At 47.3% G+C, this 23,813-nt stretch overlaps 1 protein-coding gene and 1 long non-coding RNA gene across 10 annotated transcripts in view; one reads left to right on the forward strand and one right to left on the reverse strand.

Annotated features, from left to right (window-relative positions):
• The window catches only part of LOC140391985 (F-box-like/WD repeat-containing protein TBL1X), a 424,525-nt gene that overhangs the window by 73,280 nt on the left and 327,432 nt on the right, over positions 1–23,813 (reverse strand). For all 9 annotated transcript variants that reach the window (XM_072477106.1, XM_072477097.1, XM_072477098.1 and 6 more), the window contains one exon: positions 16,351–16,496. In XM_072477106.1, coding sequence (XP_072333207.1) covers positions 16,351–16,496 — 146 coding nt within the window. The remainder of the gene's footprint in view (positions 1–16,350; positions 16,497–23,813) is intronic.
• Positions 1–23,813, forward strand: part of LOC140391987 (uncharacterized) — an 85,907-nt gene that overhangs the window by 29,596 nt on the left and 32,498 nt on the right. The window contains exon 2 of the long non-coding RNA XR_011935221.1: positions 6,464–6,702. This is a non-coding gene — a long non-coding RNA (uncharacterized lncRNA). The remainder of the gene's footprint in view (positions 1–6,463; positions 6,703–23,813) is intronic.

The raw sequence follows: 23,813 nt of genomic DNA on the forward strand, positions 1-23,813 counted from the left end.
TGTATTTTAATTAAGAAAATTATTTAAGAATTACATTTTTGGTCAGTCTCTGAAGTTCAAGGGAGATATTGATCTTTAATTTCTGTAGCTAAAAGCTGGTAACAGAGTGATCACAACATTGTAAATGTACCTGATGTTGAATGTTTCCAATAATCAGAGGAGGATTTTACATCCAGAATATTCCGCAATTCTAATTTTCCCAAGTTTCTTATAAGACCTAGCACTCTAACTTATTGTTGAGTGGCATTGCGGTACAGAAGCCCGAATTGTTCAACTTCGATCTCTAGACTTAATTAGCAAGTCTTAGCCAGAGTAGTAGTATCAGGAATAGCCTCAGTAAAAAGGAGGAAAATGTTACGCCAGATTCCTGCTGATATCAATATACTGAAAAATATACGTGTGTCTGAGTCACAAGGGCCAGGGTGCAATGGAATATTACAGTCCCAGCAAAGTAAATGGCAAATTAAATGGCTCACTGTAGAAGCTGGCGGGGAGACACAGGGCCGTAAAAACCTGGCCAAGGTTCCGAGTTCAAGTCGCACTCCAGGGCTCCAGTACAGAAATCAAAGCTGGCACTCCAGTGTAGTACTGAGAGCGTCGAGGTGCTGTCTTTCGGAACGGTCATTAAACCAAGGCCCCTTCTGCCTGTTCTGTATATCTGAAAGATCCCATTGCGCCATTTTGAATAAGAGCAGGGGAGCTATCCCCGGTGTCCTGGCCAATATTTATCTGCCAATCAATATCACATATCTGATCATAATTACATCACTGTTTGTCGGAGCTTGCTGTGCACTAACTTGGCCACTGCATTTACTATATTACAACATTGAATGCAGTTCAAAAAGTTCTTGATTGGCTGAAAAGCACTATAAAAATGTAATTTTTTTTTTGTGTTGTTATAAAGTAAAGATGGGGGGTGCGATTCTCCGCTCCCACGACTAAGTGCCCACGCCGTCGTGAACGCCGTTGGGGTTCACGACGGTGTGAAACGGCCCCGATCTCGACCGATTCAGGACCCGAAAATGGGCTAGGATCGGGGCCGCGAGAAACTCGGGGGGGCGTGTCGCTAAAGCAGCGTCGTCAGCGCACGCCGGGCATTGGCGCCACATAAAAGCGGCACCGCGTCATCCGCCGTATAACTGGCGTCAGCCGCGCATGCGTGGTTGCCGTCCTCCCCGAGGCCGCCCCGCAAGAAGATGTCGGATGGATCTTGCGGGGCGGCGGAGGAAAGGAGGTCCTCCTACAGAGAGGCCGGCCCGCCGATCGGTGGGCACCGATCACGAGCCAGACCCCTTTTGAGTGCAACCCCGGTGAAAGAGCACCGCTCGCCCACCCACAGGCATCCCCCAGCGTTCCCGCGCTGTTCCCGCCGGCAGCGACCAGGTGTGGATGGCGCCTGTGGGAAGCCGTCGCTTTGGGCAGGCCGCTCGGCCCACCTGGGCCGGAGAATAGTGGGTGTAGCGGAGAATCGCCATTTTGGGTGTCCCGGGCGATTCTCCGGCATGTGCCGCGTAGAATTCGACGGGGCCTTCCCGCCGCTTGGGTTAGGGTCTGGCGTCGCGGGGAAAAATGGCGCGCCAGGCGATTCTCCAAACCGCCGCGCGAACAGAGAATCGCGCCCAGGGTTCTCCACTGCCTGACACCGATATCGTAATTGGCGATCGGGTGGAGAATTGACTCCGACGCCAAAATTGGGACCAGCGGCGGTTTGACGCCGATCAGCCATGTTCCGCCCCTCGGAAATGGAGTAATCGCGTCGCGCGGCGTTGCAACACCGTTGGCGTGTCATCGGCGGGCCCTCCGGCGATGCTCCACCCCTAATGGGCCGAGTCCCCGATGGCATGGGACACGTGGGGTCTCAGCAGTCAAGAACCCGGCGGGCGGCTGCGGACTGTGCCCAGCACCGACGCACTCGGCCAGGATCCGTGCCACTTGCCGGGGGAGGGCTTCCGCAAGGGCTGGGGAGACTGGTGGGGAGTGACCAGGGGTTGGCCTGTGGGGTCGTGGATGGCGGGTCAGGTCCGCTTATGGCCGGCGCCATGTTGTATAGCTCGACCGCTGCACGTCGTCAGCTGTGCACATGCATGGACATTCTCCGGCCTGGAATCGGTGAGGGGTCGGCGCCGATGCTTTGGTCGTAAAACTTCCGCAAATTCTCTGTCTGAGCTGGCACGTAGCCGCTGAAATGGACAATCCAGCCTAGGATTTGTCTCTGGTGTTGTACCAAAGGTAAATTGCCTGATGACACAGAGCCTGCGCCTTGTATAAAGGAATGGTCATTTTTTTCCAGAGAGCTACATCACTACATCGCGCCACAGACTCAAAAAAAGGTGAGTAACTGGGGTTTGGGGAGGAAGAGAACTTTAGGCAGTTCCAATAGGTACAAGACACAGAATTTGAGCAACCCTTTAGCATGCAACTAATGGTGCAAACCTGCGACAGTGAAAACAGCTTCTGCTAGGTACAAAAAAAGGGTGCGAGTTGGTGACTTTTAATGAAGAATTCGAAGTGAAAAAAATAAAAACGTAATCAGGAATATTAATGAATTCTCAACCTACTTCTCAAGTTGAGATATATTTAGTGTAGTACACCAGGAAACAATCTGTCTTGACTTGGGAAAATTATTTACAGCAACGTAATATGCTACAAATGCAATACAGCTCAACGTACACACAAAGGTTTCCCACTGATAACTCAGAAAAGGGTAAACCAGCTTTGTAGTGCAGTGAAGTTGCCAGATACTGTTCATGTGAAATGCACACTGCATTTGAACAATGCAGAAATTTCTTCACATGCACGTGCTTCTGGACCGTCCCAAAAAAGCTGTGCCCATTTCTCATTTAATTATTTGACTTGCCCAATTCCTTAATAGTATGTCCTACTTAAATTCACTTCAACCTCATAGTCGCCATAGTTTCCTATCCCCGGTATTGTTAGGGGCCACTGTGTTGTCAATGGGACGGAATATTTTAGGTATTAGTCGGAGGAGAGTCCAAAAGGTTAAAAAGTGACCGAAACAGGTTTTCCAAAATAAAACCAGGAATGTTGCAAACCACAGCAAAATCAATCATAACATGTTGTGCGCTTGATTCCAGACATTCCTACACCACAATGTTGAAGAATGGAGAGCTATGATGGGAAGGAGGGAGTGAATATCTGATTTGTCGTGGCTCGTTTGTTAAAGTAATTGCCGGCGCCTCACAACCTTCTGATGCTTATTAAAACTGTGGCCCCGAGGGCAGCACGGTGGGGCAATGGTTAGCACTGCTGTCTCACGGCACCGAGGTCCCAGGTTCGATCCCGGCTCTGGGTCACTGTCCGTGTGGAGTTTGCACATTCTTCCCGTGTTTGCGTGGGTTTCACACCCACAACCCAAAGCTGTGCAGGGTAGGTGGAGTGGCCACGCTAAATTGTCCCTTAATTGGAAAAAATGAATTGGGTCCTCTAAATTTATTTTTTTTTTAAAAGGAAAAAAAAAAAACTTGTGGCCCCGATATGGCTTCATTGCAAATGGCACCCACACTGCAGCACAATCTCCCGCACAGAAAAATTACTGTTCAATGGGGTATATCTGGTTTGGAACCAACGGCAATGCAGTTTATCCACTGCAGGCTGACATCTAAATTTAGACATTCTCTCCAGACACGCAGCACACATTAGCGCAGACCATTCTGGAAAGCCCTAAATGATGACTGCATTACATTGCCTGCAGAGGTTACATTGGAAATCTACTGCAGTTTAGATTTTCAGTTTTGTTATTAATAAGCCTGATGATTACCAATGCCACAGGTGTGGTAATGTGTTGGAATATGCTGTGGGATGATCAGCGTGGAGATGATATCAAATCGTATGAACCAGCAGTCAGCATAACTCTTCAAAATATTGGTGTGCGCAACCAGCTAACTTTCCGAATTTACATCTATACACCCCTACCTCAGGGCACTTACATGCACACTAACATCCTCCCTTCTAGCCAAAGCTGTATGCATTTAATAATGATTTATTACAAGAATTGTTTGATTATAGAAAACTCAAATGTGAGTAATGACGTATATGCCCTTTTTTAAAAAAATGGGTGGCGACTTAAAAGCATTTTCAAATTTCCATTTCTTGGAAGTGCTTCTCGTTATGTACGCCTTTTCAGTTGGAAAATCTTTGGGAAAATTTTCATTCAAGGCCTTTGCGTTTCTTTGCACATCCCTTCCAATTATACATGCACCAAAATGGTTAATTTATTTTGAACATCTACATGGGGTAAATATAGACCAGCAACAGAAAGAAAATGAGAAGTTACTGAGACACTTTTGCACTGGAAACTGATACATTCTACAGTGACATGGGTAAATCCGACTAATTAGTTGCATCTGGTCAAAGCTTGAGGTTTATAGTAGACAATTGATTGACAAAAAACTGAAACACAAACCCGCAACCCGTGTTAGCACAGGATTTCTTCAATCCCACAGTATCTGAAACAACAGTTAGTTATTTATTTTAACAATTTTTTTTTATTCGTTCTGGGGATGTGGGCACCGTCTGGCTGGGCCAGCATTTATTTGCCCATCCCTAATTGCCCTTGAACTGAGTGGTTCGCTAGGCCATTTCAGAGAGCATTTAAGCAGGGGTTTGGAGTCACATATAGGCCAGACAGGTAAAGACGATAGATTTCCTACCCTAAAGAACATTAGTGAACTGGATGGCTTTTTTACAACAATAAACAATGGTTTCATGGTCATCATTAGACTTTCATTTCCAGGCTTTTATCAAATGCAAATTTCTCTGTCTGCCGTGGTGGGATTCAGTCCTTGGAGCATGACCCTAGGTTTCTGGATTGCTAGTCCAGTGACAATACCATCACACCACCGCCTCCCCTCTTGTTCCTGGGCTCTTCAGGCAGAATCTTAGAAACTCTGAGGGGCAATTTAAAATTAAGAAGTTATATGTCCCTTGAGTACAGACCTTAAAAATCGGTTGTAGCTAACAGCCTTGTGTACGTTCAAATCCGGTCACCTTTATGCCAATTTAGCTCCACATAGTAACCAGCAATTCAGGCATTAAGACAACTTTGATTGTATGAAGTCCAGTTTTCAAATTGCCATGCAAGCTTAATATTAACAGTGGTTTCTGTGCTAATGGATAAAAACAACTTATGAGTTCCAATTTGGAAGAATGGAATGAATAGATTGGGTTGTCCCAAAACATAATTCACCTCAATTCGGCCCTTGGCTGTGATGTAAGTGGAATTAAAATAAACCATTGATTGATTTATACTACACGACTGGCCCAATGCCCTCAGGGTATCAGGGATAAACAATACTTATTGCTTTATCCATCATCTTTCAAAGGCAAACATCTCAAATAACTTTAGCCGCATAATATAGACTGCACTTGCAGAGCATAGAACTGACCCAGTTCAACAGAAGTGAATCAGCGACAGACATAAGAAAGTTTGCCCAGAGAACATAGTCTTAAGTGGTTGAATCTCAGTTGTACATTTGCAAGCACTTATCTCAAAATGCGCATAGCCCTTTAATTTGGGCTGCAGTAGCCCAGTGGTTCTGGCACTGGGCTAGCACCATGGAGTTGGTGGTTCAAATTTTTTTGTGGAAACGTGTGACCTTTAATTTAATAACAGATAATTGGTGGGCTAGCACCACAAAATGGCCACGAAGGGTGTCAGAAAGGTATAACAACCCAACTAGTTAATTGTTTGTTATAATAATAATAATCTTTATTGTCACAAGTAGTCTTACATTAACACTGCAATGAAGTTACTGTGAAAATCCCCCAGTCGTCTCATTCCGGCCCCTGTTCGGGTACACTGAGGGAGAATTCAGAATGTCCAAATTACCTAACACGTCTTTCGGGACTTGTGGGAGGAAACTGGGGCACCTGGAGGAAACCCACGCAGACACAAGGAGAATGTGCAGACACCACACAGACAGTGACCGAAGCCGGGAATCGAAGCTGGGACCCTGGAGCTGTGAAGCAACAGTGCTACCCACTGTGCTACTGTAGAACATACAGTGCAGAAGGAGGCCATTCAGCCCATCGAGTCTGCACTGCCCCACTTAAGCGCTCACGTCCCACCCTCTCCCCGTAACCCAATAACCCCTCCTAACCTTTTTTTTTGGTCACTAAGGGCAATTTATCATGGCCAATGCACCTAACCTGCACGTCTTTGGACTGTGGGAGGAAACCGGAGCACCCGGAGGAAACCCACGCAGACACGTGGAGAACATACAGACTCCGCACAGACAGTGACCCATGCTGTCCTTTAGGGAAGGGCATTACAATCTATATCCTGTCTGCCTGTAAATGACAAGATTCCCATACAACTTCAGGAGAGAGGACTTCTGGTGTGGTACTGTTGGCTGCCATGTTGCTGGTGGATCTTCACCTGGACATCTGCTTTATTCACTCTTGGAGCTATTCTTGGGAACTTTCTTTTTTTATTTGCGTTCAGTGCCCAGCAGATTCGATGCCAGGTCCCTAACAGGATTTGTCCCCTGCCCGGCTGTGATCGTGCTGTTTTCTGTGAGTGAGAAACTTCATGCCATGTGTCGAGGCAAAGGCGATGCCACAGCTGAGAACAAGGAGGCAGAGTTGGAGACCATATTAAACATCTGGTGTGACTATCAGCGAGAACAGTCCAGATTCCATTGTTCCGGACAGTGTCAGTGTGGTAGCCTTGTTAATATAACGGTAAGTCTGAATGGCCACTATCATCATTCAATTGTGTTAGAGCTTACATGTTTATGAATTAGATGTAAATGGTTTGTTTGTTTGGATTTAACATGCTATTTTAATTTGTTTTGTCACTTCTTTGTATTTTTGCATTTTATTTGAAATTATTGTAAAATTCACCTCATTTCAGCCCTTGGCGGTGATGGAAGTTGATTTAAAATTAGCCTTTGATTGACTGATTGAAACTTCATGATTGGCCCAATGCCCTCCGGGTATCAGGATAAACAATACATATTGCTTTGCCCATCATCTTTCAAAGGCAAACACCTCATGTAACTTTAGCCGCGTAATATTTACTGACACCCAGCAGTGGCGTACACATTGTGCACATATTTGTCACTGTGTATGTGAGTCTTCAACTTCCAACAGAAGTCAACTTCACTACTGATACACTCAGAAACCACCTTGAGAACTGAATCCCAACCTGGAGAACAGGCTCCTTTGTTAAATCTTCTATGACATATGTTCTACCAGGTTCCGTGAACTTAAAACCTGCTGCAATTAATTGGTTGTTGCACTTGCAAACTGGAGAGCAGCTATCAAACTAAACCAGGCAGGGGTTCAGTTGAAATGGAACAGATGGGGGTGGAGAGGATGAGGTGAATGGGCTTTTATGCTTTTCCCACGTACTGCAGTTTAAATTTGCAAAATGCAAGTACACCAGGCCGAAGCCAGTGGGGTCTTACTTAAATAGGCAGATTGAGCTCCAAGTGATAGCTTCTCCAGCCTCCCCACCAGCCTATACCAGATAAAAACACTGAAAAACCCTCAACGTGTAAAGATACAATTCACAGTATAAACAATGATCGAGGCAATGTTGAACAGAAGATGCGAGCAACAAAGTCTTCCTATCCGAACACAACATTTAAACAGCCTGTGAAAAAAGATTAGGGGCACGATTCTACCCCGCGTTTGAGCCTGGTGCACATCCCGCAATTCCCAGAAATAGGAGAGCCCCCTAAACCGGGTCCACACAGCGATGCTCCCGGCCCACGTCACCCTACGCGATCTGGTTCACTCCCTCACTGGGTGTGAACCAGATTTGCATATCTAAATGAGTCTTTGAACTCATTTAAATATGCTCAGCCCATTTGAAACTGGAGTCTCCCGGTTCCCGGGATTTTCCGCTCCACCAGAGTAGCCTGACATTTGGCTGGTTTCCATGGAGACCAAATACCATGACCACATGTGGGACTCATTTTTAAATGGCGTGCCGAGAATGTAACACGGGAGCGTCCCCAGCATCCCCCCCTCCCCGACACGCACCTGGGCAACCCTGGCCCAATCGCCCACCTGCCAATTCCCCTGGCAGTGCCAGCCTGACACCAGCAGTACCAGGGCACCACCCTCCCCAAAGGTAATGCAGCTGGGAGCCTCCGATACCCTTGGAGACCCCCATGAGTGCCATTCCATCTGGTTCCCGTTTGTGGGATTCCGTACCAAACGGCAGCCGCCCAAGGTTCCCAAGGCGAAGGGATTGAATCCCAAAGCCTCAGGTACCTCGGGAATCTGCACATTAGAGTAAGGCTAACTGCCGCGCTCTAATATGCAGATTTGCCAAAAACTGACCCTGCCCATTGTGGGCGGGATTCTCCTTGCAACGTCTCGCACGATTGCATTGCGAGCTGGGTAGATCCTGGGAGTGGGGTCTCCAGCTTTCACCAGCCGCACTGTGCTGCGGCGAGCTGCTTTTCTGCCGCAACGTGGCCGGAAGATCACGCCCCAAGTGTGGGCTTGACCACAGAGAAACTCCCCAAGGCCCAAAGAATGTGTGGTCTCACCCAAAATGCTGGCAAGAAATACCCCACCAAACTCACCTAAATGATACAGGGTGGGATAGTCTGGCTGTGTCCGACTGCCGACCGGAGGACCCCGCCCGAGGACAATGGACTTTTCCATTTTGCGCGTCCCGCCCGTGGTGATCTTGCGGGGCGGAAGAATCCAGTTCTTAGAAATGTTTTGGTTGAATCGCGTCCTAAGTGTGGGTGGATTGCGATGGGAATTCTGCCAGAAATCTCACTGATTTTCCTGCCCAAAATGATAATTAGTCATTTTTGGGGGGGAAATCAACCCCAAGGTCTCTCAAATCTTCAATGCATACATTTCAACTGTGCAAGCGGCATGTAATGGGACTGCATTGGATCCATTTAAAAAGGAGTCAACACATGGTCGCCAATGTCATGTTTTCGCTGGGAGATGCTGGCCAGGTAACCTGTGGCACCACGGAGCATATCTTGGCTGGAATTCGCCGGCCGTTGGGATTTTCTCTTCCCGGTGTCAGCGCACCCCCACACGCAGGTTTCCTGGTGGCGTGGGGGTGGCTTCAACGGGAAATCCCATTGACAAGCGACCGGAAGAGGGAAGCCCGCCGCCAGCGAATGACACGCAGCCCAGAAACACGCAGCTGGAGGACCGGAGATTCAAGCCCCTTGTTTCCGGAGATTTAGTTCAGTCATGTCGCAGTTCTTTTTCCCTGTCCCTGGAGCGAAAGAATGAGTCCAGTCTGAACATTGAAAATATTTTTGGACACTGTCACCAGTTACAACAAATTCAGACAACATACATTGACCTTTCCCATCTCATTGTGATTCGGTTGTCATCTTCCAATTGGCTCCACTGGTATAATTCCCAGGAACTTACTTATAGGGGTCAAGCACCTCACTTCCTGATAGTTTAGGTGCCAAACTATCACTGCAGCTGTGCAATGATTAGTTTTACCATGCTGCATTCAGTAAGTAAGATGTTATATCATGGAATATGCAGTATTCCCTGCAGGGTAGTAACTGAATGCACTTACAACCACTTAAAGCCCAGCACTAAGAATGTCATCATGCGTTGATCCTTCAATTAGGAGTCAAACATTTCAATTTCTTTTTCTTTCCTCATCAATTTTCTCCTTTTATTTCAAACCCTGAAAGCACTGAACAATTTCTGCTGAGCTATTGAGACCACAGGTAGTTGGCAGTTGCAGGTATCCCAAGCACCATTATTCTTGTGCATACCCCAACAGTGAGCAGAGAGATTATTTGCCAGAGGGACAGCACATTGTAGCACAATCAATCACTCACGAGATGAGATGAGAAGGAGTCAAACGATGGCTTTATTACGCAGACTGGTTCCCCAGCAGCAGTTATAGAATGCGGCTGCTGGGAGAACCCGGGCTCTTATACTCCGCCTTACTGGGTGGAGCCAGTAGGCGGCTGATCCAATCGGGACCCAGCGTCTATCCACCAATAGCCTCTCGGCATCACAGGGTACCGTAATACTCCCAATACATACCACCACACACAGCCAAGCCCAATGTGCACAAACTCCCACTTCCAGCGGCTGAATTTTCTCCTCTGCAACCCAGGGACCCCAAGGCCAATGCATCTATTAGCACCAGCTTGGCTGAGATCAGCTCACTCAGCTTAGGGCAGGAATCAATCGTGTTTAAATACTCATTAGATAAATTCCCTGAGCCATCAGGGGAGCCTTATTTGCTCTTCCGTAATTGAGCCTTAGGAGTTAATTACGAGATGGTTGAAAACAGTTTCAGACAAAGTGATGAAAACGCATTTCAGCTCTGACTGGAGAGGACAAGTCCTGGAAGCATCTGCAATTTGAATTTTAATTGCTGCATATAATCATTCTCTTAAGTGCACTATCTGGCTCATCAGCAAATGTCTAGTTTGGTGAACAAAATCAGATATAAGAAGTGCTATTGTATTTTTAAATGATTCATTTAAACTCATTAAGGCTGATATTAACTTGACCCAGCTGCTGGAAATGGAACAAAGGGAGATGGTGATGTCATCACCGGACTAGTAATCCAGAGAAGCACGGAATGTGGGTTCAAATCCCACCACGGCAGCTGGTGGAACTTCAATTCAATTAATAAAATCTACAATTGAAATCTAATCTCGGTAATGGTGCCATGAAACTATCATGGAATGTCGTTAAAAACTCATCTGGTTCTCGAATGCCCCTTTAGGGAAGGAAATCTGAAATCCTGCCGGGACGGGCCTGTGTGATCGATTCTTAATTGCCCTCTGAAATGGTCTGGCAAGGCAGCCTCTTCAGGGTAATTGGGGGTGGACAACAAGTGCTGATCTTGCCAGTGATGACCCCATCCAATCAATGAATTAAAATAAACAATAGTGTGGTTGCAATTCCTGCCTATTGATTCTTATCCTGTCCATACCCATTCATGACTTCAGGCCACCTGGTACAGAGCCATCCCAGAAGCAGACTGACGTACCGAAAATGGCCACTTTCATGTCTATGTTTTACACAGGATTTGTACAATGAGAGGATGCTAGTGGCACAGAGCCCTGCTCATTTTTCTGCCTCTGCCCGTTACAGCTGTGCAAAGCAATTGGCATAATTTCAGCAGAACAGTCCCATAGTTTAGGTGAGTACGCAGAGTTCAATCCAGTGTGGGCAATTTTCAGCTGTGCAGGCGGAAAATCAGGAGAGAATCGGGAAACGGAATTCTCTCTGGAGAAATCACGGACGGGATTCTCCGCACTCCCCTACCCACTATGTTTTTCTCGGCGGTGACAGAGTGATGGCATGAACCCCAACCAGAAAACTGGGGCGGGATTCTCCATGGGGCTAGGTCCCCACTCCAGCGTGAAAATGCAGTTGAATCACTCTGGATTTTACTGAAGAAAGTCCAGAGTGATTCTCCTACCTTGAGGGGGCTAGCAGGACCCCGGTACAGTCCTCGCAGCTCCGGCTGATGATATTGGGCCCTGCACGTCCAGTCGGGTTCCGCGCATGTACACGGCCGCCCCGCGCAACATGGCGGACCCACACAGCGGACCAGCACCAAAAAGATAGCGCCCCCACCGCCACCGAGATCCCAAGCGCCCGTTAATTGGTAGCCCCCGATCGATAGTTTGGCCGTCTGTGAGGCCTCCTCCCCCCCCCCCCCCCCCCCAGTCCGGTGAAGGACGCCCGCCCCCACCAGGGTGGCCGCGGACTGAGTCCGCAGGCGCCACGCCAACTTCCCGACAGGTGCAACCATGAGAGAACCACGCTGTCGGGAACGCGGCCAGTTTTCGGCGGTGAATCGCCGGGGGGGGGGGGCTCTTTCAATGGCCCCTGACCCACGCTGCGTAGACCGCGTGTACACGATTCGCGGACCAAGAATCGCGGGAGCGGCGACGTGCCGGATTTTGCTGTCGACGGCCATTCTCCACCCCCGCGCCAATCGTGATTTCAGCGCGGAGGCCCGGAGAAAGCCGCCCCTGGTCTCTGCTGCTGTGGATCTACAGGCTGGTGTTCAGTCTGAGCCTGACACTTTGGAAAAATATGGGATTCCATCCCTTGAGTGAGGCACGGAAGGGTGGCAGCATGGTGTCAAATACTTCATGTAGATGAGGTAAAATTAACAGGTAGTCATGTCTCTGGTTTCACAGCATTTAGTGTATTCAAGACCTCTTCCCTCTTCCAACCTCTTCCATTGGACAGGAGATACAAAAGCCTAAGAAGACGCATCAACCGGTTGAAAAACAGCTTCTTCCCCACTGTTAACAGACTCCTGGATGACACGCTTATGGTCTGAGCTGATCTCTCTACGCACCTTCTCTACTGTTGTGGCACTACACTCTGTATACTTCCCCCGATGTCTATGTATTTGCATTGTATATTTACATCGTATGTCCTATGTTTTCATGTCTGGAATGATCTGCCTGGACTGTTCACAGAACAATACTTTCCACTGTACTTCGGTACACATGACAATAAATCCAAATCTAAAGGCTATTTATAATGCGGAGATGCATCATGTTACGTTTCATTTCAGCTTAAGGGTTAAATAAATACAGCAGTGAAGCCACAGCATGCATTAAATTGATGACATCTGATAAAGGAACGGCACCTGCTCTGAATAATTCAGTTGGTCTATCTACCAATCTTATCTCCATCTCCTGTTTACTTCAAGCTTGATTTAATTGAGTTTGAGCCCTATGATGTAATGATTTTGTTGCTCATTTACCGAATGTGACACAAAGGAAATAGCAAAGCACATGTCAGCAGTCCTGCCTCAGCCGCCACCTCCTGCCAAAAACCTCCCCAACCAGAAAATAAAACTGGGCTAAGCTGGATGGACAGGTGCAGACACTTTTTTTGCAGGAGCTTTCCTTGCAGATCATATAGCTATTTCCACATTAGTGTACCGATTGTTAACCCAGGATTACAATTATCCAAATTATACACTACGGTGAAGCTGCAAAACTGAAATGGCTGCTTGATTGATTTGAATGCACATGCTTTTCCAAAATATTGCTGCGCTCATCATAAGGAAGTGGACACTGCATACCAAGTGGGCGACATTGAAAATTTCAGATCTGTTTCAGTTGTCCTAGCATTCCTGCTGTTATTACTTTTATATTTTTTGATGTTGAAATTGCTGCTTTGCTTGCATAACAGATACTGTGGCAAGGCCGAGATATAAATACATTTTCAACTGGAACGTTGTAAAAGCTGAAGACTTTGCTCCGACGTATTTTTGTGCCAGATAATGTAAAGACTCTGAACTGTATCTTTTTTTACCACTCTGTGACAAAGCCGGTCTCTTTTCCCCTCCTGGTTTTGCCACACACAAATGAAGCCACAACGAACGCAAGTATCGAGGGATCAAAAATCTAATCAGTGCTTGGAGCCTAACATTGGACACGCAAATTGTGCTCAGCCTTTTATATTTCGTGATATATGAACAACTGCCCGTTACCTTCTTAGCAGTAATATTTAGCACAACAATAGCCTCCTTCTGGAGTTGCGTAATGGCCACCCTGAAGTTGTACTTGAAACTGTGCTCAATCTACCTTCTTACATCTGTGTGATTTCTCAGGTGTCATCAGGAAATGCCCAAATACATTAGCTATCAACGTTTCTCCACAAATGCGCAAAAGTTGTGAATTTCTATCACCAAACAGCTTGCATTTAAGTAGCACCGTTAACGTTGAAAAATGTGCCAGAGAGTTTCAATAAAATGGATGCTGAGCCAAAGAAGATGATATGGAGAGACACGTTGAAAAGCTTCGTCAAAGGGTATATTTTTAACTGCAGTCTTAAATGAGTGTTGGTTGTGCAGGGTAAGTTGGCGGAGTTTTTAGATGTTTGCAAAGATAGGCAGGGACAGAGTCACTAAAGATTTAGACACAATTACAGAATTTACATTTGAGGAACTGGGAGACCAGAGCCAACATTGGTCAGCAAGGACATGTATGTTGGGCAAGTAACACTGGAGATGGGATAGGGCAAGGACAGCCAAGCTTTTTTTTAAATTGACTTGAAATTATTTGGAGAACAGCCAGCAGGGGCGGGACAAAAAGAGAAAGTGCTGGAAAAGCTCAGCTGAGGAGTGTCTCCACAGGTGCTGTCAGACCCGCTGAAGTTTTCCGGCACTTTCTGTTTTCATTTTAGATCTCCAGCAGCCACTGTATTTGGCTTTTATGACAGCTGAGTGGAATGGCTGAACATGGAGGTGATGAGGCACAGATCAGGATTTCAGCTCTGGATGGGTTGAGGTAATAGAGGAGGTGTGCAACGCTACAGAACTTATCAGACCTTAGGGTGATGGGTCAGAAGACTTGTTCTATTTCACTTCACTTCGGGAATTCCTGTATTAAATCTGGGAAATGTTTGATATGGCCAGCATTGCATTATTTCTGTGACTACATTCTCAGAGACATTTCTGTGGTCTTTAAGTAGGACAGAATAAAATACTTGTCTGGCTCTGACACTGAATTACTATGTAAAGTTAAAGCCCTTGGGATTGCGGGTAGTGTCTTGAGATGGATAGAAAGCTGGTTAGCAGACAGGAAGCAAAACATTGGAATAAATGGTTGTTTTTTTGATTGGCAGGCAGTGACTAGTGAGGTGCCACAGGGATCTGTGCTAGGGCCCCAACTGTTCACATTATATATTACGAATTTGGAGGAGGGAACTAAATTAGTATTTCTAAATTTGCCGATGATACAAAGTTGGGTGGGAGGGTCAACTGTGGGAAGGTCAAAGTTGGGTGGGAGGTTGCAGAGATTCTTCAGCAGGATTTGAACAGGCTGAGTGAGTGCATGGCAGATGCAGTGTAACGTGGATAAATGTGAGGTTATCCACTTGTAGCAAAAATAGGAAGGCAGGTTATTATTTGAATGGGTGTAAATTGAGAGAGGTGAATACTCAGTGAGACCTTGATGTCCTCGTGCATCAGTTGCTGAAAGTAAGTGCGCAGGTACAGCAGGCAATAACGAAGGCAAATAGTATGTTGACCTTCATAGTGAGATGATTTGTGTATAGGAATAGAGATGTTTTACGACAATTGTATAGGGCACTATAGGGTATAGTGCATGAGCGTAGGGGGTGCGCGAGAGAGCAGGAATGTGCAGGAGCGAGGGTGCTTGTGGGGGCTAGAGAGCAGCAGAGCATGGGGCACCGGAGCGTGAGGGTGAGAGCGCATGTGACCAGAAAGCACAGGAGGCTACGGATGAGAGGGCGCAGGAACGTTGGGTGAGGGGGCGAGAGAGCGTAGGAGCATTGGGGGAGGGGGGCGAGAGAGTGGGAGGCATGGGGGGGAAGAGTGCAAGAGCATGGAGGGGCGAGAGAGCGCAAGAGCATGGGGGGGGGGGGGGGTGAGAGGGCGCAGGAGCGTGATGGGCGACAAAGTGCAGGACGAGAGAACGCAGGAGCGCATGGGGAGAGAACGCAGAAGTATGGGGTGGGAGAACGCAGGAGCGCAGAAGCAGGGGGGTGAGAGAGAGCAGGAGCAGAGGGGTGAGAGAGAGCAGGAGCAGGGAGAAGAGAGAGAGGAGGAGTGAGGGGGGGGTCAGAGAGCAGCACCTGGGGCAGGGAGAGAGCAGCTGCGGGGGGGGGGGTGATACAGCAGCAGCGGGGGCGAGAGAGCAGGAGCGGGGGGGGGAGAAGAGAGCAGGAATGTCAAATTGTTCTCTGATGTTGCAGTGGAGTGCGTTAAGATGTTTTAGTACATTAAAGGAACTATATAAAAACAAATTGGTGTTGCTGTTGTAGCACTTACTATAAACTACTAATTGACTTGGTAATATCACAGATTCTTCAATTGCAGGAACATTTGTAACTGTAGGCTGGAAATGTATTCTAACAACATAGGCACAGGACATTGCAGATGAGGCTGTGCTATTAAAGGCTACATTGAAGACGCAGGTGTCATAATCCAAGATGCTGTCGTTATTTTGTTGAGTGTTTAGGGTGGATGATGTTAACAACATTTGTTCCTGATACTCACTTGAAGCAGCTCTGGCAGGTCAACCAACGTGAGCTTATTGTAATCAACCAATTGATTAAGGAATGCCATAGGGTTTCAGCTGCTTTTACCAAGTGAAGCTTCTAGCACCAAAAATGGCCAATGTAGATTATTCTATACGGATTCTGAGTACAACCACTATTTTAGTGTTAAAGTATCACAGAAACTCAACTGTCCTTCTTTCAAACTCTTCCTACTCTGTGCATTCACACGTAAAATGCCAAAACCTAACACTGAAGCCAAGTTTAATAAACTGTCAAACCTCCAAACTGTTATCTAGCCGAAGCCAGGAAGTGAGTGGGTGGAAACACATTACGTATTGTCTGCCATCATATTACCTCATTGATGCTGATCTCTGCCTCAACATACTGCAATCCTTTCTGAAGGATAGAGATCAGTGCTGCAGGTGGCACTAGTGTCCCATTGATGTTTGACTGACTGATGTGACTTTCTATTCCAAACGTGAATGCTGAATGAGAGAAACCTAAAAGAGGGGGGAAAAAACAGCAGCATTAATTAAAAAGTTGCAAGTAAGCATCATCCACAGAGGTCATCCATGTTTAGGAAGAAAAGTACACCACAGTCTGCCTCTGACCATCTGCACTGTTTCCAGATTGTGAAGATTTTTTTCCAGATTAATTTGGAAACATTGCACCTATTTTTTTAATTCATTCGCGAGATGTGGGCACCGCCAGAAGTTATTACCCATCCCCAATTACCCTTGAACAGAATTTCAGTGGGCATTTTTTTTTTGAGTCAATCACATTGTTGTGGTTCTGGAGCCGCATGTAGGTCAGACCAGGTGAGGCCGGCAGATTTCTTTCCCCAAAGGATATTAGTGAATCAGATATTTTTTTTGTTGCAACAATCAACCATGGCTTTGTTAAATACCATGGTAAATATTAAGACTATTAATTTCATATTTTTATTGAATAAAAATTTCACCGTCTGCCATGGTGAGATTCGAACTTGGGTCCCCATAGCATTACCCTGGGTCCCTGGATTTTCCCCTCGCCCTCGCCATACTTGACTCTCTAACTGAAACCAGGTTATCGGACTGCTTTTCCTAAAGCTAGCATGACCTGGAACTTTCTCCTGTTCATCATAGCCAAGATCTAATTTCAAGGCCCACTCCAGGACTTGAGTAGAAAAGTTAGGGATGGCAGTCAAGTGCAGTACTAAGGGTGTCACATTTCCTGTTCCTTGGCCATGCCCCCCCTCCCCCCGAACTTAATTCTGTTCCTAGTTGCATGCTCAGGCTGGATCCAATGCTGTGCAACCTCACCATCCATTCGTTTGGAGATTCAAACTCTGCTATTTGTGCATTACAGAAATTTTATTCCGCAGTCAGTACCATATCACCCATGTGCTTGCTGACTTAAAGCAAGGTCTTCATAGATACATAGAATCATAGAAATTACAGTGCAGAAGGAGGCCATTCGGCCCATTGAACCTTGGAAAGTGCCCACATCTCCACTCTAGGTAACCCCACCTTTTTTGGACACTAAGGGCAATTTAGCATGACCAATCCACGTAGCTTGCACATCTTCGGACTGTGGGAGGAAACTGGAGCACCCGGAGGAAACTCAAGCAGACACGGGGAGAACGTGCTGACTCCCTACAGACAGTGACCCAAGCCGGGAATCAAACCTGGGACCCTGGAGCTGTGAAGCACCTGTGCTAACCACTATGCTATCGTGCTGCCCTGTCTTGATTTAATCCTTGTTTTACCTTCCCTCTGTGGCCTTTCTCCTCCTTATCTCTAATCTCCTTGGACCCTGCACTCCTCATGAGATATCTGTGCTCCTCTCATTCTAGCATTCCCAATTATTTAAAAAAAAATTTAGAGTGCCCAATTCATTTTTTCCAATTAAGGAATAATTTATCATGGCCAATTCACCTACCCTGCACATCTTTGAGTTGTGAGGGTGAAACCCACGCAAACACGAGGAGAATGTGCAAACTCCACACGGACAGTGACCCAGAGTCGGGATCGAACCTGGGACCTCGGCGACGTGAGGTGACAGTGTTAACCACTGCGTCACCATATATAACGGCTCCAACATTGGTGCCTATGCCTTCAGTTGCCCAGGTCTCAGGCTCTGGAATGCACTCTTTTTCATGCTTTAAGACGCTTCTTAAAACCAACCTCTTTGACCAAGCTCTTGGTATCTCCCTCCGCATGTGGCTAAGTGCCATACTTCATCTTATATACAAAATATCACATTTAACATAAAGGCATCTTGCAGTGTTAAGCACTGCTGCTTCACAGCGCCAGGGACCCAGGTTCAATTCCAGCCTTGGGTGAATGGCGGTGTAGAGTTTGCACTTTCTCCCAGTGTCAGCGTGGGTTTCCTCCGGGTCCTCCCAAAGATGTGCCGGTTAGGTGGCTTGGCCATGCTAAGTTGCCCTATTAGTGTCTAAAGGTTAGGTGGGGTTATGGGGTTGGGTGGGGACGTGGGCCTAAGCATGGTGTTCTTTCAGAGGGTCAGTGCAGATTCGATGGGCTGAATGGCCTCCTTCTGTATTGCAGGGATTCTATGATCCAAAGAGCACTAATGAAGTTGCTGTTGTAAAATCCTAATTCATAACTTCCACTCGTCTGAAGCTGTTCAAATGTGCACCTCATTATCTTCTATCATTGCTCTTTATGCCGTCAGGCATTGTGGGATCCTCTTTGGCTTGGCACAACTCTCCCAGCTTCATAGATCCCTTTTAAAGTTATCCTCTTCGGGATAACCTTCAACTACTTTTCAACTCTCCACCCGTCTCATGCTCAGGTCTGACCCCCTCCAACTGACTTCTGAAAATGCTTTTAGCTGTTTTACAGCATTAACAGCAGCAGGTACATGTGAATTATTGTTATTTCTCGCTTCCTTTTTTTCAAAAGTATCAGTATGATGAATTCCAAGGAAATACTTTCTGCAAATATCTGGATGTAGGCACAATCAATGATGCAATGCCTACTGAAACCAGTTTGCTTTAGGGTTGACACTTCAGGCAATCTATCACATTTAGCATAAAGTACATTTCAATTTCTGTCACCTCAGCAATGAGAGAATGCATGACTTCAATGAAATGGGGGTCCTGGTTCTTTCAGTGTTACAGTTTGGAAATACCGATGACACAAGATATAAATCAACACAACCTATAAACAGCAGGTGGCTTTGTCGGCAACTCAATATCAAGCTGCAATGCCTGTTTTGTTAACCAGTGGAAATGTGCTTTGGGGCATTGCAGTTTCAAACCAAATTGACTGTTTATAGGGTTTTTCTGCTCTCTGGTAGCTTTGGCAGAGAAACTATGGAAGCCCTCTACCAGAGTTTATGTATGAATGGCACAAACCTCATGGAATTTCATGGGCTGAATTCTTCATTTTGGGGACTAAGTCTCCACGCCGTTGTGAAAACTGTGGTCTTTTGTACCAGGAAAACTGGTGTCAAAAGGCCACAGATTCCACGTTTTGCAGGGGGCTAGCAGACCGCCATCCTGGAGCTAGTAGCTCCAGCTGCCGATACGGCCCCCAGCACTTCAATGTCAGAGGCCGTGCATGCACAAGGCGGCGGCCTGCAGCGGCTGCGCCGTGCCCCAAGACGGATTCAGCCCGCGGACCTGGACCGGCAAAATAGTGCCCCGCATCGGCCACTCGCGGCCATGGACCACCCGCACACATTGCCCCCCGGCCCCGAATGAAGCCACCCCCTGCCCGCCGATCGGCCCTTCCCCGACTGGCGGCCCCAGACTGAGTCCGCAGCCGCCCCGCGAAGTTCCCAAACGGCTGGACCATGAGAGTCCCATGCCGCCGGGAAATCGGCTTATCAGGGACAGAGCATCATGGGGTGGGCCGCAGGAAATGGCCTGAGGCGGTGGATATTGGGGGCGGTGTACTCCACGAGTAGGCCGTTGTTCGCGGGGGGGGGGGGGATTTAAAAACCGGCGCCGCTCCCGATTTCGGCATCAAAACCGATTCTCTGCCCTGTCGCCGAACAGGTGTTCAGCGTCGGGGAGTGAAGAATCCAAACCCATGTCTTTTTCTTCTGACTAAATGCTTTCTCAGCTGACGTGGCTTTATTTCCCCTTAACCTTTAATACTCATTATGTGTACAGGAAATAACATTCCGTAGTAAGTGGTTCACAGCATACTTTAGATCAGGTTTATATAAGAACAGGTTCTTATCGCATATATAGTCATTAATTGTGGGATAACAAGTTTTTAATTCTACCACGAACATAAGCATAACAATACACGGGTGTGTCGGCAATTCACTGAAGGTGAAAGTTACAATTGTTTTTTGGACTTCCTCGTACATTTATTTCTGCAATGTTGATGTACCGTCAATTACCACGAGAAGAGAATGGTGAAACAATCGAGGCTTTATTGCACAAGATGTTGTGCCTCCTGCAGCTGGAACCAGAATGGGAGCAGCGCAGGAGAGCAGACACTTTAATACGCCGCCTACTGGGAGGAGCCAGCAGGCTAGGATTTACTGTGGTACCTGTAATACAGTGGCAGGACCGTAATACATGCAATTCACCCCCTGTTTAAAAAAAGAGTCCGGCGGGGGTGAAGAAAAACATTACAGATTGAGTCTGTCGGGGTCTCTGACCCTCTGCGATCGCCTGAGTCCTGGTGGTGATGTGGGCGCTGAAATGGTCACCTGCGACTCCGTCACCCCTTAGTGGATCCAGTAAGGGGACGGATCCTGCTGGGGTGGGGGCTGCGGTGAGGTTCGCTGGTGGGAGGGTGAGTGGTGCAGGGGTGAATGAGGCAACCGGGGCTGGGGGGGGGGGGAAGGAGCGGTATCAGGTCGGGGGTTGTGGGTGGGGACCGAGCGGGTGCCAGGTTCTGGTGTTTTTCCCTCTTGTTGGATCCCTCACCATCTGTCGCAGAGCCAATCTCGCAGTTATGTCCTTTAGGACTCGGTAAGCTCTATCAGCAGTGATGCTACTGAGCCACTCTTATTGATGGACATTGAAGTCCCCTACTTGAAGTAGCCAGAATACAGCAAAATTGTGTTCAACATGGAGTAGTACCATTCATCAGCTGAGGATGGACGGTCCATGGTAATCAGCAGGAAATTTCTTTGCCCATGTTTGACCTGAAGCCATGAGACTTCATGGGATCTAGAGTCAATGTTGAAGATTCCCAGGTCCCATGTTGCTCTGTTAATAATGTTGGTGAACCACAAGCCTTCCCTTATATCGATCAAATGACCACACAACCAGTTAGTTAGTTCAAAAGATGGTTTATTTACATACACAAGAGTTATCTCGACATGCAAACACAATATGTACTCCGAGTTAAACTACACCTATCAGCTACAATAACCTATACTTAACTTGAGGGTGACCGGCACTGTGCAAATGGATATGGCCTTTATCTGGATTTCACTTGGCTGGTTCGAAGAAAGTGGCTCTGTCTCTGCTGGGCTCATCCGTCAGGTAGCGATCGTTGGTCTTGAACTTAGCTGGCTGTTCCTGCTACGATTGGGTTGGCACAGGCCGGATCCAAAAGAGACAGAACACATGGCTGTGTCCTCTTTTATCTCCCTGGGATTTCGTGCTCTTTGGGGCGGCCCTTAACCTTGGACGCAATAGTTCAGCAGGGCTCTGATCACTGTCTTCGATTTCGGTCAATAAAGGGGCAGGTGCCTTGGTAGCTGGGCGGGTTCTTAGAGGTCATTGACCTTGCAGTTGGGCTTTCTGAGCAAAGGGAGTGGTGCGCGGTCTGTGGCTGTACTGGTTGCTTGATCGGAGCTCTATTGACCTGAGAAAATGAGCCATTAAAATGAAACGAGCGGGGGTTTCAATCAGGTCTGGTTACCTGTGTTCAGATACACATAGGCTCTGTATCTGTCTGAGTCCTGGGTTGGCCGTAATTCCCATGGCCCTTTGCAGGTGGCCATCTTAGATGACTACACCCTCCCGACAGTATACCACTGCACTGCCACCTCTGCTGGATCTGTCCTGCCGGTGAGACAGGGCATACCCAGGGATGGCTGTGGTGGTGTCTGGGACATTATCTGTAAGGTATGTGTAAAGTCCCAGGCAAGCGACCACTCAGAACGATGATTGTAAGAAACTTCAATTTATTGTACCTATTTCATTACACCTACTCCCCGGAGGGTCTCCGGCAACCAGCCCACACTTGGGCCGGGGTATTTATGTCCCAGAGGCACCTGGTTTAAGGGGGTAGCTAGCTCTGCCCCCTCATCTAAGTGAGGCCCTCGGGATCTGAGGATGCAGATCCCTTGGCCTCTAGTAGGGTTATAACATTATGGTCCCAAGAGTACGACTATGTCAGGTTGTTGCCTGACTAGTCTGTGTGACAGCTCTCTCAATTTTGGCACAAGCTCCCAGATGTAAGTAAGGAGGACTTTGCAGAGTCAACAGGGCAGCGTTTGCCAAGTGCTTAGGTTGATGCCGGTGACCTTTTCCTTTTTATTGACTTTGTAGCCGTTTGATCCAACTGAGTGGCTTGCTAGGCCATTTCAGAGGGCATTTGTCATATAAATGCAGAAAGAGCCATCGTGTCTGCACTGGCCCTTGGAAAGAGCACCCTACTTAAGCCCACGCCTCCACCCTATTCCTGTAACCCAGTAATCCCACCTAGCCTTTTGGACACTGAGGGGCAATTTAGCATGGCCAATCCACCTAACCTGCACATTTTTGGACTGTGGGAGTAAACCGGAGCACACGGAGGAAACCCATGCAGACACGGGGAGAAAGTGCAAACTCCACACAGTCACCCGAGGCCGGAATTGAACCTGTGAGGCAGCAGTGCTAACCACTGTGTCACTGTGCTGCCATTTAAGAGTCAACCACATTGCTGTGGAGTCACATGTAGGCCAGTCCGGGTATGGACTGCAGATTTCCTTCCCCGAAAGAGATTAGTGAACCAGCCGGATTTTTCTTTAATGACAATCGACAATGGTTTTATGGTCATTATACTTTTAATATTAGATATTTATTGGATTCAATTGCCACCAGCTGCCAAGGTGGAATTTGAACCCTAGATCACCAGTCCAGTGACAATACCACTACCTCACGTACTTCACTTTGAGACGTTTTTGAGCTTCCATTTCTACCTGTCTTATTCCCTCAATTTCTTCAGCTTCCATTCTACTTCATAAACACACTAAAACCTCTTCAATTTCTTACTTTATGCTTTGTATTGTCGCATTTCAATATCATTTCAGCACATGCCAATGAAATTGCCTTATTCCTTTTTTTAAATAAATTTAGAGTACCCAATTCATTTTTTCCAATTAAGGGGCAATTTAGCGTGGCCAATCCACCTAGCCTTCACATCTTTGGGTTGTGGGGGTGAGACCCACGCAGACATGGGGAGAATGGGCAGCACGGTAGCATAGTGGTTCGCACAATTGCTTCACAGCTCCAGGGTCCCAGGTTTGATTCCCGGCTTGGGTCACTGTCTGTGCGGAGTCTGCACGTTCTCTCCGTGTGTGCATGGGTTTCCTCCGGGTGCTCCAGTTTCCTCCCACAGTCCAAAGATGTGCAGGTTAGGTGGATTGGCCATGCTAAATTGCCCTTAGTGTCCAATATTGCCCTTAGTGTTGGGTGGGGTTACTGGGTTATGGGGATAGGGTGGAGGTGTGGGCTTGGGGAGGGTGCACTTTCAAAGAGCTGGTGCAGACTCAATGGGCCGAATGGCCTCCTTCTGCACTGTAAATTCTATGAATGTGCAAACGCCACACGGACAGTAACACATGGTCGGGATTGAACCTGGGACCTCGGTGCTGTGAGCCAGCAGCTTATTTCTTTTTAAATGTTTGCAACA

The sequence above is a fragment of the Scyliorhinus torazame genome, chromosome 15 (genome assembly GCF_047496885.1).
Source record: "Scyliorhinus torazame isolate Kashiwa2021f chromosome 15, sScyTor2.1, whole genome shotgun sequence".
Classification (NCBI taxonomy): Eukaryota; Metazoa; Chordata; class Chondrichthyes; order Carcharhiniformes; family Scyliorhinidae; genus Scyliorhinus; species Scyliorhinus torazame.